Source organism: Magallana gigas, chromosome 5 (genome assembly GCF_963853765.1).
Source record: "Magallana gigas chromosome 5, xbMagGiga1.1, whole genome shotgun sequence".
NCBI lineage: Eukaryota > Metazoa > Mollusca > Bivalvia > Ostreida > Ostreidae > Magallana > Magallana gigas.
In genome coordinates this window covers 28,779,541-28,799,657 of record NC_088857.1, presented here as the reverse complement: position 1 = coordinate 28,799,657, position 20,117 = coordinate 28,779,541, and the positions used below count along the sequence as shown (strand labels likewise).

The 20,117-nt window shown below is 32.2% G+C and overlaps 1 protein-coding gene across 9 annotated transcripts in view; it reads left to right on the top strand.

The window, feature by feature from the left end:
- LOC105335245 (fibrillin-1) overlaps positions 1–20,117 on the top strand; it is a 96,956-nt gene that overhangs the window by 63,893 nt on the left and 12,946 nt on the right. For 7 of the 9 annotated variants that reach the window (XM_066084004.1, XM_066084002.1, XM_066084003.1 and 4 more), the window contains 22 exons: positions 1,007–1,138; positions 1,293–1,544; positions 3,184–3,423; positions 3,550–3,678; positions 3,822–3,944; positions 4,281–4,535; positions 9,454–9,711; positions 10,016–10,138; positions 10,444–10,698; positions 11,071–11,304; positions 12,849–13,106; positions 14,090–14,113; positions 14,217–14,311; positions 14,418–14,479; positions 14,648–14,823; positions 15,732–15,831; positions 16,016–16,032; positions 17,193–17,340; positions 17,559–17,722; positions 18,010–18,080; positions 18,229–18,276; positions 18,586–19,283. In XM_066084004.1, the coding sequence (XP_065940076.1) occupies positions 1,007–1,138; positions 1,293–1,544; positions 3,184–3,423; positions 3,550–3,678; positions 3,822–3,944; positions 4,281–4,535; positions 9,454–9,711; positions 10,016–10,138; positions 10,444–10,698; positions 11,071–11,304; positions 12,849–13,106; positions 14,090–14,113; positions 14,217–14,311; positions 14,418–14,479; positions 14,648–14,823; positions 15,732–15,831; positions 16,016–16,032; positions 17,193–17,340; positions 17,559–17,722; positions 18,010–18,080; positions 18,229–18,276; positions 18,586–18,588 (3,167 nt within the window). In that variant the 3' untranslated portion in view covers positions 18,589–19,283. Of the gene's footprint in view, positions 1–1,006; positions 1,139–1,292; positions 1,545–3,183; positions 3,424–3,549; positions 3,679–3,821; positions 3,945–4,280; positions 4,536–9,453; positions 9,712–10,015; positions 10,139–10,443; positions 10,699–11,070; positions 11,305–12,848; positions 13,107–14,089; positions 14,114–14,216; positions 14,312–14,417; positions 14,480–14,647; positions 14,824–15,731; positions 15,832–16,015; positions 16,033–17,192; positions 17,341–17,558; positions 17,723–18,009; positions 18,081–18,228; positions 18,277–18,585; positions 19,284–20,117 lie in introns of those variants that run through there. The other 2 variants (XM_066084006.1, XR_010713865.1) reach the window with 2 other exon arrangements.

Below are 20,117 nucleotides of genomic sequence, written 5' to 3'. Positions count from 1 at the left end.
AAGAACACAATTTTAGAATCAAGAAAAAATAAACTGATTAGTTTGCAAGGTTATTAAATTGATGTTAAATAATTATTTTACAGTATTTATTAGTGTTTTTACAAACATTCTTCATTTTATGCGACAATACAATTAAATAAAACAGAAAAAGGTTTAATGATAGTATTATCTATACTATCATATTAAAATAATAGACTCGATTTTTTTGGCTTTAAAACCGAGAAATCGGATGAGTACTGTCTTTTGTTTTATATATTTGTCATATATTTATCAAAGGAAATACGGGAGATAACTCTAACTCAGTGCATATAATATGAAAAATCCCAAGAGTTCCGAATGCAAACATAGTGTTTAAATTCAAAGCGAGGAAAAACATTGGTGAAAAGTGATAAATTCTTCGATCATAAGTATGAATAAATTTTTTAGATGAAAGGTATTTCCAGCCTCAAAATGATTTTTTGTGGATAATTTGACTGTTATTTTCAATGTTATTTTCTCCAAAATCGTATCGGAGTTTTTGCTACATTACGGGTGTACATAACGGAGGCGTTTTAACTGTGGTTAAGGCCTGTCCCGAGATTTTTCAATTATATTTTTCTAACTAGGCAGAGTGTATTGAAATTAATACATGTAGGCTTCAAGCTTGGTTATGTAAATGTCAACAATATGGTGTGTCGATGTATATATTTCGTAAATGTCCGATATCATAATTATGTTACATGCCAACCCGTGCACGCACGGGTCACACTCTAGTGTGTACGAAAAATGATATAAATATAATTGCTTTCTGTCATCATTGTTTGTTGGTTCATGAAGAAAAAAGATACAACATCATAAGTTATTTAATTCATCACGAGTTACTATTTTGTAAAAGTAATTTTTCAATGAAAGATAAAGATAGATGCAGACTGATTTAAATACTAGTATTAAGATAAATATTATCTTTATTTAAAATACATGTATAAACACGTTTGTTTACATTGAAATTGGATTGTTTAAATTTCAGATATTGATGAATGCAATGACGCCAGCTTGAATAAGTGTTCTTTTCCAAATCAATGTGTGAATGTTGATGGGTCATATAATTGTACATGCCCTGACTTTCATACCTTAGACAATGATGGACGAACGTGTAAAGGTAATACCAACTGTAAAACTCTTCCACCGTTTTGATTTTTTTTATACTTATAATAACAATAAAACAAATCATACAAAAATAAAGAAAATATCGCTTTCAGAATATAATACAAGAAATGAACTTTTAGCAAAGTATTTCCACTACCTTTCTTTAGAATGTGATGGGTTTTCGTATGGAAAGACTTGTGAAAACGCCTGCAACTGTGGGCAAGGTGCTTCCACGTGTGACAAAGAAAAAGGTTGTGTCTGTTTAGCTGGTTGGACAGGTGATAAATGTGACCTCGATAAGGACGAGTGTGCTGCCAGCAACCCATGTACTGGTGACCATCAAATATGTCAAAACAGCATCGGATCTTACAACTGCATTTGCGAAACAGGGTTCAATCATACTGGTGGAATTTGTATAGGTATGCATTGAACTACATATGATTGTACTGAATTTACATGTATGACAAAAATATATACATTAAAGGTCATTTCATAGTGATTCTATGGGGCAGCAATATTACTATTTAAATAAATAAATTTGAAATGGATGTAAAACATTAATAAATAGTTTGTCCCTGCGACAGAGAGATTATTTAAACCTCTATTATGTTTTCTCGGGTTGGATATTTGTTATCATGCGTATAAAAAATTATTAAATTTTTGGAAAGTATTTCTTTTTTGTATTTGTGATAAAATGTAATGTTAAACGTTTAGTTACGCTGTGAAGTTCAAAACATTGAAATATATTCCTGCATGCTAGACTTACATACAACGCAATATTTCCTGCCAAAATTTAGTTTTACACGATAAATCCTCGTTTATATTGGCATTTTTTATAAAAAATTTCAACATCTACAAAGAGGATGTATTGAAACTTTTTTTGTATTGAAACTCGTATAGTATGTAGGGAAGTCAGCCTCAAGCAAAATAAACTAAAGCCTAATTAATTAACTGACGTGAAAAAAACCCACATCTATATCAACAATAACTAAACATCTTTAAAAATAAGTTCAGTACTTTTAAAAAGTTTTATACAAAATCAGTAGTAATTTTAAGATGGGTAAATTTAATTTACTCAGATGCCTTGTTTTTGTGTCAACTATGCTTCAACGTGCAACTTATTTGCCCTTAAATGGACACATGATTAAAATATTTCAAAAGTAATACACCTGCTTCTTATTCTTAACGTTTCGTGACACAAAATATTTGCCAGCTGTTTTTGGTAATGTAGTGTAAAAGTAACGTTGTCATTATTACTAAATTTGATATACATGTATAACAATAAATAAAGGATATACTGTAGATACCTAGACCAGTCACACCAAATTAACTGTCAATAAATTCAACTTCCTCTTTTTACAAGTACCGCCTTTTAGATGGTCTTGTACAAAATATTACTAGTCAAGATTGTCTCAGCATTTTGCAGCTTTGCCCTTTATCCTCATCGACGGAACGTCGAAATCGACACCGTAGAATATGTTTTATATAAACCATTTATGACGAGATTATATACTTGCCCGTAGAATCTCTTGAAAATAACATAAAAACTATGTTCACCTACAACATATTAAATTTAAATATTAAATTTTCACAGAAATGCGATTATCAATACCATCCTATTGTACATGTTAAAGTACATTTATTTGGGACAACCCCCATGATAATCTATAAGTTGAAGTTTCAGAAAACTTTTCAGCTACAATAATGTCAGTTTACTAGTGCATATAATAAAAATAACGAGATTTTCTATCGTTATGATAATTTCTTCTACACAAAACGCCGCCCCTCAAACGATTTTGACGTAATATAATACACGTATTAGATATCGCAGACCATAGCTTTAAAAAATAGATATTGTACCTATTTTTACTACTCTTCATAAATAGCTTCAAAATATAAATAAGACAAAAATAAATGATTAAAGGATTGCCAAAATGCGCTTGTTATATTGGAAAATTGTCAACGAATGTAGAACATGGATTAAAGATGTTAAAAATTTGCTTTATTGTTTCTTTTATTTTGATATGTGAACAATCGTGTATGTATTTATTTCTGCAGATATCAATGAATGCGACAATTCACCATGCAGTCAAATTTGTACGAACACCGAGGGGAGTTACTCGTGTAGTTGTAACGACGGATTCCTTCTGTCCAATAACTCAGAATGTACGGATTATAACGAGTGCCTGGCACCAGTCCGTCCCTGTGATCAGCAATGCACAAACACAATAGGAAGTTACAAATGCTCCTGCAACGACGGATTCATTTTAAATATTACTACTAGAACAACATGCTACGGTACATATAACTCATGTTAATATGCATACAAATGGCATGTTTACAGTTTGTTATTGTCCTTTTTATGGTTTTATATTATACAACTTCTATTGATAAAAATATCATATGGTTAAATTTTCATTTCAGCCAAAACGGAGTGCACAAATACGACATTTAACTGCTCACAGCAATGCGGAATCAATCTAGATAAGGAAGAGTACTGTTTTTGTAACTCTGGGTATTCCTTGAATGAAACCGACCAAATCAGCTGTTTAGGTAAATAGTGTTAAATTGCAGAATGGTAAAAATTAATCGCTGGCTTAGATAAGAATATATTGAATCATTAGTCGTTACAAGTCCAACATATCTTAGATGAATTCGGAATAATGAAATGGTACAAAAACAAATCTTTATTTTAGACAATGATGAATGTGCGACTAACCCGTGTTCTGACAACTGCACTGAAAATGCACCTGGTCAGGGATATACTTGCTCCTGTCCTTCGGGAAAAAAATTGGACATTGATCAGAGGACCTGCATTGGTAATTATCGTAAAGTTGACAATAATATTTAATGTGAAATCCTTGTATTGCAATTTCATGAAGTGTGATGAATAAGTCGTTCAACTAATACTTATGTGTAATACAATCATGTAGATAAGTATAAAATTCAAGAACTCAAGGAAAAGTCAGCATTCATTTTAACAGAACCATTTAGAAGGTTTATTACAATGTGATTTGCAATAACTAAGAACCCTGTTAAACAATAATCAGGAAAACATGACATATCACAGCAAATGCATGCTTTACAAATATTAATCTTTACCCATAAACACCATCTATTACATTTATAACTCGATTCGTTTTTTTAATTTGTAGACTGTGAAAATGGAAAATATGGAGACAACTGTGCCTCAAACTGTACTTGCCAGGCTGAAAACACTGACGTGTGTGACAAAGTATTAGGCAACTGCACATGCAAAAAGGGGTGGGAAGGATCAACCTGTACAGAAGATATTAATGAATGTGAAAATGCTACTATTTGTCAAGCTAACTCCTTATGTCAAAACACAAATGGATCCTATTCTTGTAACTGTGATGAGGGATATTCACTGGCTGCTGGAAAATGCGTCGGTATGTGTTTCTAATTGGTCACTTCATTTAAATTGTTTAAAGTCTAATAAATCATCAACAGTATAATACTTAAGACGATGATCTTAATAAATGTGACTGTTTTTATGTTTAATTTCAATACTATAAGGGTGCAAAACGCAGTGTTATATGTAACGTTATAAGGACGTTTTCAGATGAGGGGAAAGCAAAACTGACCCCTATAAAGATAAATTGTAAAAACATGTTACATATATATCTATATAACAATAGAAAGATAAAATTGTGAAATTTTTAAATATTTAAGAATAATGCACATGTAACTTAATGCTAAAATTTATTTGGCACTCAAAACATGCGGAAAATAGACAAATGGATGGCTCTAAATGCAGTACACCCATGCATTTTAGGCTCCCCTAAAAGCAGAATGCAACCAAATCAGCAATTTTTATATCTGTACATTTTCTAGAACAAGTCCTTAGGCATCGTTTGATAGTATTTTCAGGGTACATTCGCCAGCTTTTTAAAGAGCTATGTCACCCGCTAAAAAATTAATGAAATTCTGCATGTGTAAAATCCGGATGTTTTTGGAGTTACCTCCCTTTATTTTAGAGTCTCACAAAATTAATTTTTAACATTTTTCTACATACTTTTTTCATGTATTCGACAGATAATCCACTATAGTATGCAATTGAGAATTTAGAAAATTAATTTTCATGTATACCGCATAAAAATAGCAGGAAAATCCCTACCCATCATGCTTTTCCCCAGAGAAAACCCCCCCTGGATTTTATACGAAACTGTGTTTAGCTACCTTAAAGGAAAAAAATATTTGTGTATGCCACTTTTTAATGCTTTGATGCAAAGAGGAGAATATTACAAACATTTTGGTGTACACAAAGTTGAATTTAGTGAAAAAATGGCCGAGAAATTGTCATTAAGGTAGGATGTGTCAAATACAAAGATAGACCTTTCGAACACGACTATGCAGTTCAAAATTCAAAACTGACTTTCCACTTACTAATTCTACTTTTTAGCTCACCTGAGCCAAAGGCTCAAGTGAGCTTTTCTGATCACAATTTGTCCGTTGTCTGTCGTCATTGGCGTTGTCGTTGTCGTTGTCGTCGTCGTCGTCGTCGTTGTAAACTTTTCACATTTTCATCTTCTTCTCAAGAACCACTGGGCAGATTTCAACCAAATTTGGCACAAAGCACCACTAGGTAAAGGGGATTCAAGTTTGTTCAAATGAAGGGCCACGCCCTTTTTAAAGGGGAGATAATTAAGAATTATTGAAAATTTGTTCGTATTTTTCAAAAATCTTCTTCTCAAAAACTATTAGGCCGGTAAAGCTTAAACTTGTGTGGAGGCATCATCAGGTAGTGTAGATTCAAGTTTGTTCAAATCATGGTCCCCGGGGGTAGGGTTGGGCCACAATTGGGGGATCAAGTTTTGCATAGGAATATTTAGAGAAAATCTTTAAAAATTTTCTTCTCAAAAACTATCGGGCCAGAAAGATTCAAATTAAAATGGGAGCATCCTCATGTAGTGTAGATTCAAGTTTGTTCAAATCATGGTCCCCGGGGGTAGGGTGGGGCCACAATTGAGGGATCAAGTTTTACATAGGAATATATAGAGAAAATCTTTTTAAAAATTTGTTTTAAAAACAATTAGGCAAGAAAAGCTCAAATTAAAATGGAAGCATCCTCAGGAAGTGTTGAATCAAGTTCGTTCAAATCATGGTCCCCGGGGGTAGGGTGGGGCCTTAATTGTGGGATCAAGTTTTACATAAGAATATATAGAGAAAATCTTTAAAAATTTTCTTTTCAAAAACTATTACGCCAGAAAAGCTCAAATTTGAGTGGAAGCATCCTCATGTAGTGTAGATACAAGTTTGTTCAAATCATGGTCCCCGGGGGTAGGGCGGGGCCACAATTGGGGGATCAAGTTTTACATAGGAATATATAGAGAAAATCTCTCAAAAACTATTAGGCCGGTAAAGCTGAAACTTGTGTGGAGGCATCATCAGGTAGTGTAGATTCAAGTTTGTTCAAATCATGGTCCCCGGGGGTAGGGTTGGGCCACAATTGGGGGATCAAGTTTTGCATAGGAATATTTAGAGAAAATCTTTAAAAATTTTCTTCTCAAAAACTATCGGGCCAGAAAGATTCAAATTAAAATGGGAGCATCCTCATGTAGTGTAGATTCAAGTTTGTTCAAATCATGGTCCCCGGGGGTAGGGTGGGGCCACAATTGGGGGATCAAGTTTTACATAGGAATATATAGAGAAAATCTTATTAAAAATTTCTGTTAAAAACTATTAGGCAAGAAAAGCTCAAATTAAAATGGGAGCATCCTCATGTAGTGTAGATTCAAGTTTGTTAAAATCATGGTCCCCGGGGGTAGGGCGGGACCACAATTGGGGGATCAAGTTTTACATAGGAATATATAGAGAAAATCTTTTTAAAAATTTCTTTTAAAAACTATTAGGCAAGAAAAGCTCAAATTAAAATGGAAGCATCCTCAGGAAGTGTTGAATCAAGTTTGTTCAAATCATGGTCCCCGGGGGTAGGGTGGGGCCTTAATTGGGGGATCAAGTTTTACATAGGAATATATAGAGATAATCTTTAAAAATTTTCTTCTCAAAACCTATTAGGCCAGGAAAGCTCAACTTTGAGTGGAGGCATCATCAGGTAGTGTAGATTCAAGTTTGTTCAAATCATGGTCCCCGGGGGTAGGGTTGGGCCACAATTGGGGGATCAAGTTTTACATAGAAATATATATAGAGAAAATCTTTAAAAATTTTCTTCTCAAAACCTATTAGGCCAGAAAAACTCAAATTAAAATGGAAGCATCCTCAGGAAGTGTTGATTCAAGTTTGTTCAAATCATGGTCCCAGGGGGTAGGGTGAGGCCACAATTGTGGGATCAAGTTTTACAATCCTTAAAAATATTCTGGGAAAGTTTTCGGTCCAAAACTCAGTACTTAGTGTGAAAGCACAGGTTATGAGATTAAAGGTAGATTTAAGTTTGATGAAACCATTATTCCCTAGAGAATAGTGGGGCCACAAAATGGGGAGGGGGGGTTTATAGGAATAGAGAAAAATCTTCTTACAGGTACAACAACAAAAGGGGCTTTACTAAAAAATAAGGTGGATAAAAATTGGCAGATTTTCAATTTTTTTTAGCAAGATCTACTGTACTCAGTTGTCAAGATATTTTGATACTGTAATGCTAATTTGATCAGAATTAAGGCAATTGTTGCTCAGGTGAGCGATGTGGCCCCTGGGCCTCTTGTTGTTAATGAATTAAACATAACCAATGGTACTGCGCATTTGATACTGATGACACACAAATTAAAAAAAATAATAACTACCCCATCTCCCCCCCCCCCCGTCAAACTTTACACAATTGTCTATTTGAATTATGCACATATGTGTAATCATTTTATATGACATTTTGTTGAATTAATAGAGCGGCTCAAAAGTCCATATCCGGATACTCATTTTAATACACATAATTAAATACACATAAAATTAGTGTATCATATTCTCTATATTCTATTATTGGAACTAAAAGTTATGAACTCATGATCGAAGCAGCTTTGTTGACATGACGTCACACTTAAAATTGTCACAGTGCTAATGCATCACAATGTAGAACAACACGTCACAATACACAATCATATACCGAACGTCATAAAGTGAGAAATGAAACATGCACATAGCATGCTATTAATTTATTTAATGTTTGAGGGTCAAAATAAAACTCTACTGACTGAACAAAAAATGCTAACGCAGCAATTTTGTAAGATAAAGACAGATCAACGTTATAAAATGTGTTCCCTTAAGGGTGCAAAACGCAGTGTTATATTTAACGTTATAAGGACGTTTTCAGATGAGGGGAAAGCAAAACTGACCCCTATAAAGATAAATTGTAAAAACATGTTACATATATATCTATATAACAATAGAAAGATAAAATTGTGAAATTTTTAAATATTTAAGAATAATGTACATGTAACTTAATGCTAGAATTTATTTGGCACTCAAAACATGCGGAAAATAGACAAAAGGATGGCTCTAAATGCAGTACACCCATGCATTTTAGGCTCCCCTAAAAGCAGAATGCAACCAAATCAGCAATTTTTATATCTGTACATTTTCTAGAACAAGTCCTTAGGCATCGTTTGATAGTATTTTCAGGGTACATTCGCCAGCTTTTTAAAGAGCTATGTCACCCGCTAAAAAATTAATGAAATTCTGCATGTGTAAAATCCGGATGTTTTTGGAGTTACCTCCCTTTATTTTAGAGTCTCACAAAATTAATTTTTAACATTTTTCTACATACTTTTTTCATGTATTCGACAGATAATCCACTATAGTATGCAATTGAGAATTTAGAAAATTAATTTTCATGTATACCGCATAAAAATAGCAGGAAAATCCCTACCCATCATGCTTTTCCCCAGAGAAAACCCCCCTGGATTTTATACGAAACTGTGTTTAGCTACCTAAATGATTTTTTATGATAAATATTTAAAGAAAACATCAGTTTAAATATTATATTTAATGTTTTTAAAACCTCACCAGCAAAAGCCATATATTTTCAAACAGACCGAAATATTTGAAGTAAAAGATGTATATTTATTAGGCATTTATGAAATTAAAAGCTTTAAGTGTAAACAACCTGAAAAATTGATTTTGAGTTGTTCATTTCGGTCTCTATAAGAAATAATTTTGATTTGCCGAAACATTTTAAAAGCATAAAAGCATTTTATTAGAATGCGTTTACATTTGCGTTTGCAATTGACACAGATTTTATAAAAAATTTTATAATAAATTCTATTTTCAGCGTACAAAAACTATGTTTGCAAGTGTTTTAAAAAAAACGTTACTTTCAATGAAAAGTAGAATATCTTACCAGCTAATGCATATATATTTCAGAGTGTGCTTTGAATACGTATGGTCTAGATTGTGCAAGTCAGTGTTCTTGTGATTTCACAAACACCAAGTCATGTGACACGAAAAATGGAACTTGTTACTGCAAAGTGGGATGGAAAGGAACTAATTGTACAGAAGACGTTTTGGAGTGTGCTAACGCGACTATCTGTGGTCCAAACGCTCTATGCTCGGAGACAAACGGATCCTATGTATGTAACTGCGACGTTGGCTTTAAAAAGGATGCTTCTGGGTCTTGTGTCGGTAAGGATTCATATATAAGTATATGTAGGAATTGAGCATATTTGCATTGAATATCAGTGCATTACCACTTTGTACTTTTTATATTATGTACATGGCCCTGTATTCTGTAACCGATTTTATGTATAATTGATGTTTAAGCAAATGTTTCCTTTTTTATGGAAAATATTGGGCACATGTTTTTGTCCTTGTAAAACTATCTAAACAAGTTGGACTTGGTGTGATACATCTATAAACTTAAGAAATTTTTTCTTCAAAGACTACTGCATATGGTCATGTTAATGTTCTTGTACTCTTTCAACTTTAGATATTAACGAATGTACACTTGGAACTGACACTTGTGACACCAATGCTGAATGTACTAACACTGATGGAAATTTCACGTGTTCTTGTAAAACTGGATTTAGTGGAAATGGTTATTCCTGTTCAGGTAGATACTTCCCAATATTTTGTATTTATTTTTAATGTTTATCTGATACTAGTAACTGAAATTGTTTTATTTTTTCCAAAACAATTACAAATTGACAATTCTACATATACATGTTGTGATTTTCTATCCAATCAGTGATCTGGTCTGTCAGTTACATGTATATCAGAATTAAGTTTTATTTTGATTCTCTGTCTTCTTATATGCTTATATAAGTAAAACTTTATTGTAAACAACATTGTAAATTTATCTGTTTTAAATTAGAGAAATATTTATTTACATTGGTACATGTAATTGATGATTTTCAGCTTGTAATAGTACACATTATGGTGTTGACTGTTCCTCTCGGTGCATGTGCATTGAAGATAATACAGCAAACTGTAATGACGTCACTGGACAGTGTAATTGCAAAGCAACATGGAATGGAACAAACTGTGACGTAGATGTCGATGAATGTGTGTTAGGGACAGATGACTGCAACTCTTCAATTGAGATCTGTGTTAACAGAGATGGCGGGTGGAATTGTTCCTGCCGATATGGATCAGCAAATGGAGTTTGCAATGGTATGATTATTTTATTGAGATTATCAAACTGTAGGGTGTGCTAGTTTATTAAATATCTGAAAATATTTTGAAACATCGTTCTCTTAAACTAACAAAATTATGATAAATTGAGACATTTTCAGGCACCGTGATGTTCTTTAACATTAACAGTGTGAATGTCATTTTAAAAGCAAGCATGTCCATCTTGATCTTCCAACAGCATTGCATGTTAAACGTGCAAAATAATATTAAGTTAATGTACGGTTACTACTCTACATGCATGACGCTTATTAATATTAATCAATGACAAATAACATAGACTTGAAAATGGTTGATTAATCTTTGATTGGTGCATGTCAGCTTATATAACTATTCAATGAAACCCCAAAACAGCCATGACAACAACAGCAAATCCTGAAACGACAACCGAAAGCACAGACACGAGTACAGATGGTTCTCAAAGTACTCAATCAGTGGATAGTACTACATCAAGTTCGCAAAGTAATCCAACAACTACTGGAGGTAGTACTGAGTCAACAACCCAAAGTACACAGAGTACTCAGTCAGTGGGCAGAACCACGACAAGTGCTGTAACAACTACAGTGGGTAGTGCAAGCACTACAAGAGGTAGAGGAAAAGCACAGCAAGACAGTCATATTCCATTATGCCATATTATATAATGAATAACAAAACACTGGGTTTTTTTGTTACACTTAAAATAAATAACATCTTTTAAATAGCTTTAATAGAATATCAAATTTTCAGTTTAAAACATCATTGCTTTTGTATAGTTTTCAAATATCAAAACATATACATATATGTATTTAAACTACACGGCTTTCAAAGTTAACTGCAAGCTCCCACTAATATTTATATATATTTACATTGTTCAGTGTCTTTGCCTGTGATAATACTACGAAACGATTATGTACTATAAAACCCATAACTACAAATGACGCCAAATTGAGGCGCCAGCAGGGATTGCTTATTTATATTTAATTATTTAATCGTACGATGTCCTAAAATTATATAAATATATTAAGTAATAAGGAATCTTTTTTTTGAATATTATGAGGTGATAATTTCGGTCGGGACGTGATCAAATCTATCATAAAGCCCTTCGGGCTTTATTGGATTTGATCACGCCCCGACCAAAATTATTACCTCCTAATACTCAAAGAATGATTCCTTATTCCTTATATAAATGATACAGGTCAGATTATTTTTCCTATAAGTAAAAGTTAAACAGCAACTCTTCAAACGACTATCAAAATAGATAGAACGAGTACTTTTTCAACCGTTATAAGTAAAAATTCAACTCAAACACTCATTGACATTTTTTCTGAAAGAACAGAAAACGGCACAAAGCTAGACATGAACGTCACAGAAATCATGGTCAACAGAACGTAATATCGTTTTTTTTTCAGACCAGCTTATTTAACACAGAGGTAGTGAAAAGATTGTTGATACATAAAAAAGTTTTTGATTAACAAAACTATATTAAAATGAAACGGTACAAAGTAGTCGGTCAGTAGTAAGAAAAACGGATAGTACCATAACTATTCCAACAACAAAGGATGTAGTGAAAACACTACAAAAGGTAGAGGAAAACACATCAGGACTATCGTAATTGCTACAATAAATATAACGGGAAGTTGGTACAGTGCATTCCACATAACTAACATTGGTTTTAATTGTGTAAATTTTTTTTTAATAACACTGCTTCTTATAATAATGAATAAACATGTATGCAATGAATATTCAGAGTTAGATTTTATTTCAAATACATACATGTATACATGTATTATTTACAATGAATATATTTTCTAATGGGCAATTTTTTTTAAACAGTATATCTTCAAAACTCAGTTCTTACAAATTTATCAAAGACAGTTGTGCTGAATAATAAGCAAAAATACATTGCATTCTTATAGAATGAGCAAATTTCACAAAAGTATGTAATTGTTATGTTTGATGCGAAGTGGCTGGTACGGCATTACTTTAATATTTGATAAACAGTAGAATTTATGTAATATTTAAATGGATGAAGTTGTAGCTCTCTGTTCAATACCAAAGAGCTACATAGCCCTACAATTGTACTACTGTCTTGCACGCACGCTTTGATATGTGAAAAACAACTTCTACCTTGTATTTTCATTCCATTAATCCAGTTGGCTGTAACAGCACACATTTTGGAATTGGCTGCGATCAAACGTGTCCATGTAATACTACAAACACCTTAGATTGTGATGATAACGATGGTACCTGTACTTGCCTTCCTAACTGGTCCGGAACGGTTTGCACGATTGACGTAAATGAGTGTGAAACCAATAGTAGCGCCTGTAACACTACTACTGAAGAATGTGTAAACAACGATGGTGGATTTAGCTGTGTCTGTCGATATGGAAATAGCAGTACCGGCTGTATAGGTATCATTGTGAAATTGCATTCATGTAATGAATCCTATAAAATGCATTTAAATTATATCCAGTAGATTGCAATTCTTAAGAATAAAGTGCATTATCATTGCAATATTGACTTTTTTTATTAAACGCGTTTTGTATATTTTAAGGAATACATGCTATAAAAATTTGTAAGTTAAATTAGTTTTGTAATTAGCTGTGATAACGTGGTTCACTCTATATATTTTATCTGACATTTTGAGGAGGGAGTTTCAATTTCAAACGATCTTCGCGATGCTGCAAAAATATTTAAGTTCATCTGATTTGGTCTAAAAAGATTTTTTTTTTAAAATTAGACTTCCCTAAAATAAATTTTTAAATCATGATGAACAAACTAAACCTATATTAACCAACACCAGACAGATCCACTAGCATGTTTAAATGCATCTTTTCTGTAGCAGGCTTGACAGGTCTTCTTTGATTTTATGGGAATTACATGTACAAATGGAGCTTAGAATGGCCTGATTAAGTAAAAACCAGTGTAAATTAGCAGTAATACCCATTTTTTCGATAAACATCGTTAACGAAAAGCGCATAAAGCAAAAAATATTGATCACGTTTAAAATGAGAATTTCCTATTTCGTATTTTGCGCCTGAATTATCTTCTTTCTCAAAATTAACGCAAGCAATGCAGGTGTGAGGTTGACATTACGGATAATAACCAATATTTGGTCATAATTATTTTAGATTTTTTTATATTGTACACAACAACATTTTTAACATAGGAAAGTAATGCCAATGACAAGCTTATTAATATAAACTACACCAAATTTCATTCACAATTACGTGAAGTTTACCCCCCCCCCTCTCAAAACCATTGCATAACAGACACCGAGTTAGATGCTTTGATATTGCAGATTTCAATATTATTTTTTTATTACATTATTTCATACAATATGGCTGCATGATTTATTTAATTACATTTTGTTATTTACTTTTTTTTTTTTTAGAAAAAGTACCTGCATATGTACCAGGTGAGCATAAGATATTCTAAGAATACATTTCATAACATGCAATTAAATCTGGATTGAACATAGAATTTATTTTGTCTCCTAAACGACATTTTTTTTTTTACAGAATCGACTGAAGTTAAACTTGGAGTAGTTTTGACTTTCCCAAATGACATACCACTTTCTGACTATGAGAATGTTAAGCAATCGATGAATAGATCGGTAAGATAATATCTCGGTGATGATTTTGTTACTGAGCTTCTTTCAAGTTTTTTCACTTTTCATGTGTATTAAATGTGGATTATAATACTTCTTTATAATTTAACAGCTTAACGCGTTTTACAAAGACAGAATTGCTGGATTTATTAAAGTGATAATCCTTGTCATCAGGTATTAGATTTTGTCAGTCTTTTAAAAAATTTAATGGACAATGAATTTGTTTATATGATAAATTTATTTCATTTTTTATGTAAATAAATGCTAATAAAGCATTTCTTTTATATTCTATATATAACGACATCAGATGTAAATGCAACATTTTATCATATTTTATAACAGGAGAGGAAGTACAATTGTTGAACACGAAGTTGTAGCAGACAAATCAGAAGAAGCAAACCAAGATCTTGTGAAATCTGTGTTAAGTTTGTCCAAAGGAGAAAGCAATATTACGTATGAAAATACACCTCTTACTGTATCATCAGTAGCAGTAAATGACGCATCTGGAAAGCCTCAAGGCATGTAAATTATACAAATCACAATAATATCAATACGTGATACATTTCATTTGAAAAATAATTAGATAACCAAGATTAGCTGTCTATATATAAATGATAGTTCATCTCACCACTTTTTGGGAGTTGATTTTAATCAACTCTCCTATGCAGTTACTCAAGCTGACAAACCGAAAGTGAAACAGTGTTTGGACCAAAGCACAAATCATCGCCACTGACAAGAATTAGTTCTTGAGAATAATTGATAAATTTGAAATATTGTATGCTAAAGCATTGTTTTTCAAGGAAACATATTATAGTTACCTTGAAAATAGTCAGATTTCAAATGCTACGAACAATTTGGATACTTTTTTGTAGTTGTATGTTTTCTTACGCGAGAGTTCAATATAGTCTCGTACGTTCAACTCGACGCTCGGCTGTCTAAGTAAATCTCCGACAAGCAGAGAGTCTTTCTTGCTCGTCGGAGATTAACGGCGAGAGCCGAGCGTTTGGTTGAACGAGACGAGAGTTCAATATTGCTTGGATCCAGAAATTTTCCAGAAATATTTCTACCACTGATACATAGTTTAATTGAATTTATTCTATCTTTAAACATAACTTAACATGATTCATTTGGGGTTTTATCAACATTCTTGTGACGAAAAGGTCCGAAAATTCATATTTTAAGAATGTGCGTATTTCAAATACAGATTAGAAACTACCTGTACTTGTCATGCAAAATAACATATCATATTGATTTTAAAATGAATAACCATATGCATCGATAAAATCAACTCCCGTCAGTTCTTCAGTACTTTGATTTCTGTTGGCAGTGAATGCAAATAACTAGTGAAGGCATTATCAATATGAATACTGTTTTTGAATGAGAGACTTAATCATAAATAAAAATGATTTACATTATTTATCTTCAGTTATCACAAGCACATCTTCGAAATGTGACCTGTATGTTATCAACAATCCGTGTGGCGAAAATGAGAAGTGTGTTGAAGACAATGCCAGGGCTTATTGCACGTATGTTCTTGTTTGCTAATAGATCCTTATTTACTCTTTAATTAACATGTTCAATGAAACCTGTTTGATGAATTTGTTATGTGTTGTTTAATGAATCTTATTTTTAAAAAGTTAGAAATTTATAATGATAGATGTCTACTTTTGCACTTTTATACTTATTATTATTGTTATTTTTTGTTTATAGAGGAATTGTGGATTCGAGTAAGTATACTTTTATTCATAAAATATTCATTAAAAAGAAACAAAATCATTTTTAACATAACGTTCTAAATTTCAAATTGAAGTACTGTGAATTGTAATTGCAATTTTCTAAAAATAGTGTTACAAAATCATATGAAAAAGATTTTTTTTAATACTGGTGATCAACCTCTCATTTACATAAGAGTTCTATGAAAGAATGTATGAAAAGATTTTGCTGGGAATTCTCTTTTGTTCTTTCCGGCTTTCCGTCAGCCTATCACTTGTCTGGAGTATATCTTTTTCTCCCTTTGGTCCAATCTACCTTATACTTGACCCACAGAGTGTCTTTAATAAGAGGATGTGAAACAATCTTTGATGTTGTTGTAGGTTAAGGGTCAGAGTCAAATTATACATATACTACGAATTTCTCCACCCCAACCCCATAAAGAGTACATACTCTCCCCTTAGCCCTGTCTGGCTCATACTGGTTTATACTGGCGCATAAACAGTGCTTTAAGGTAAAGCGTCAAAGGTCAAGGCCCTATCAGACCTGAGCTTATATACTTTTCCCTTAGTCCTAACTAGCTCATACTTTACGTCCACTGAGCGTTTGGATAAAGGATCTGCAACGACTATGAACCAAGTTTCAAGATCGTTCAATGTCAACTGTAAGGTCATAGCAGAACTCATAAAAATCCATTTCAGACCATACTTTATTAGGCATTGACTTAATCTTGCTCAGATTAAACAAAGATAATGCCTTTAAGTCAGGGGTAAAATACTTTTATATAAATCTATGCCAACTGGAAAATATTTAAGTCATAGATTAAGGACAAAGCAAAATCTTCTGAAATGCTTTTCATCCTATTGTGCATTATCTATGCAAGATCTTTTAAAAGGGTCACCATCTCGGTGATGTTTAGTTTTGTTGTCGTTTTTTATGTCTTTTTAATTTATTCTTAATTTTTTTTTAAAAAGAAAAATGATTTCAGTCGCCAGTTAAGTTACATCAGCAAGTTTCTTTTCGGTAATACAACAGGCTGACTGACATGGTGTGAACTGATATAGTTTGTCAATATAAGCATATTTAAAACACCATAAGAAAAATTATAGTATACATTTTTTATCAGAATTCCTTTAGTTGTAACCGACATAGATTCGTTTTCATTTTTTCTTTGAAGGTGACGATTTCAAGTTAATTGTTGGACTTGGGGTCGGAATACCGCTCTTCGTTCTTGCAGTTCTTATTGGTATCATCATTGCTTTCTTTGTTCGAAGAAGGCGTCATCCAAGAGAAATGTCGTTATCGTCTTCTGATGACAATTTTGAGTGAGTTAACTTTATATGCACCTAAACGAAATGGCAACCATACAAAAGAAACATTTGTTTTCGACATTGTATACCTTCAATACTGATGATGGTGCGGTTTATGGTTTTTATTTTACATTATCTTATTTGGCTCACGTACCTAATACTAGTATGCTGAATTTGATTTGATATCATATATATTTTTCGTGTACCTGATTGATACTTTTCATGTTCAATAGAAACACTTATGGCAGAGATGGAATGTACTTTTCCTCGGGGATGCCGACTAAGATCGACAGCTGGGGTCGTTATGGGTCTCCATATTCTCCCCATAACTGGTCAGGTCACGGCGGCAAGAGAGGAAGGGATGGTTTTGATGATTACAGTACCAGGGAACCATACAGTAAGTAGCTGATTATTATAATTATCTTATTATTAATATACAGATAGTTTTTAATAACCTTCAGAATAGTAAACCCTTGCTGATTTTCACATTATAAGATACATGTATCTAGTACGAAGAAGCATTTATGATTATAAATGAATAATTGACATTTACTACAAAATAAAGCAACGTTTGATTTTCACTATTTGTGGTCTTCATATTTACTTTCTTTTAATGTTATTTACACATTTTGTTTCTTTATGATATGAATAAGCTTACTTATTAGTATTTATAATGCATTATAGTGTATGACAATGGCGTACAGTCAAATTTTTCGTGGGACTTCATGTATCAAGCTTTACAACCAAATGAAAAGGTATGAAATATTTTTACCTATTTTAGTTGATAAAAGGGCAATTTTTCTCGCATGAACATTGAGCTCTAAATGACCATACTTTATGACCAGTTGCCTTTCATTTTAATGAATGTATAATAATGATCTCTGTTTTCTATCTATATTGTAGTTTCAAATAAAACGTCCAGAGGTTAGCCCTAAACCTAGAAACACAGAGGTAATCTTTTTTTTAATTTTTAGTAACGGGATCTAACAATGCATTGAAATCAATACGAACTGTTTATTGTTTGGAATTAGTAAATGTATGTAGTCATATTTTCTGTCTATAACATTAACAATGCAACATGTCCTCTCTCTCTCTCTCTCTCCTGAAAAAAAAGATAGAATATGTCGTGGAAAAGTTGAACCTGAACCTTTTTAAAATAGTGATCTACATATATCTCTCATTGAAGAAAATTAAAACGTTTTAATATTGTAAATTTATGCTTAAAGTATTACGTGTCATGATTGTTCTATTTCTTTGTAGTGATAATGGAGAGAATGGAGACCGATTAACATATCATGTGTTCAGGAACCTACTTTGTGCCATAGACAAGTGATCTGTTCAATAACTAGCAGCAGCTAAGTGTACAGCCTGTATATGACATTGCCACGGGTCCTAATGGCCATCAGTATACATATCATAAAACGAAACGGTGTGAGAAAAAAAAATATACACAACTTATAAATAGGATTTGATTGCGAATGGATGTGTGTATGGCATGTTGATTGTGAAGTGAATATGAATATTTTATTGAAAACATATTTTTATATAGTTCATGTATGTTTGTAAAGCTTTTATCATAAAAGCAACAAAATCAAACTTAAAAACATTACAAATGAAGATTTGTTGGGGTTTTTCTCAATAAAATTGAATGCTGTATATCAGGTCTATCGTAAATACATTATCAAATGTGCAGTTTTGTACCCATTTTTCCTTGGGACTTGTCTTTATTAATGTATACAAGATATATGTAAGCCTAATGTTAAACTTTTAATGTATATTCTAGGTTCTTTCAAGTGTATTTTGCAACTATATCAGGGGAATAGTTAGAGGGTTTGTTTTAGAAATTATGATTAATATACTTTTAAATTTTATATATGATACATAAATATATATTTTTCAAATATACCAATCGAAATTGTGTATTGTTCTATTATAATAAATTTGTTATTTTTGCTAAATCATTTTGTTATTCATTTCAAAATTAGAAAGTTTTGATGAGAAAAAATAATCCAACAGCAAATGAAATGACATATAAATTATCGTTTTCAGAGACTAGACACCCCTCATGAGAAGATCGTGTTCAGCTTTAAGCAACATGATGTTTTTCATGCCCATATTGATTTAATGATGTAAAAACGTCTTCAAAAATCAGAAATATCACCACTCTTCACTTCAATAAATGAATTTAACGATTGGATCATAATAAGTTTGTCTTAATCGAAAATTGTCATTATTTTAATATTTTAATCTCTAAATTGTCACATGAAAATGAAAAGTGATCGACTAAGTATAGAAATATTTGATATAATAATACTTTATAAAGTATCTGAAAGAGACGCTTGTTTGAATGGAAAGCAACTAAACTAGTTTTAATTCAGGACAAGAATAAGGCGCGATAATAGTTTATCACCATCTTTATCATTTCTTTACATGCGCAGATCCAGAAAAATCCAAAGGGGGGGGGGGGGGGGTCCGACGGTTATTTGAGTTTTATAATGTAAATTTAAAGAAGTTGAATTTTGCAGTGGAGGGGGTCAAGTGTCCCTGGTTGCAACGTGAAACAAAATTAATGTTTTATTGTGACAGACTAAGGTCTTGGAAAGCTCTACCTATACTTAGTCTAATATAAAATTGGTTTGAATGTTAAAATTCAACTTTATGAAATTAACAATATGACTTTTAAAAAAAAATCTTAGCTGAAGTTTTTCACAAAAGAAACAATGTAGATCAAATATTGAATTCCCGCTGTACTGTGCTACATGTATCACCTAATTTCCTTAAAATGCAGGTGC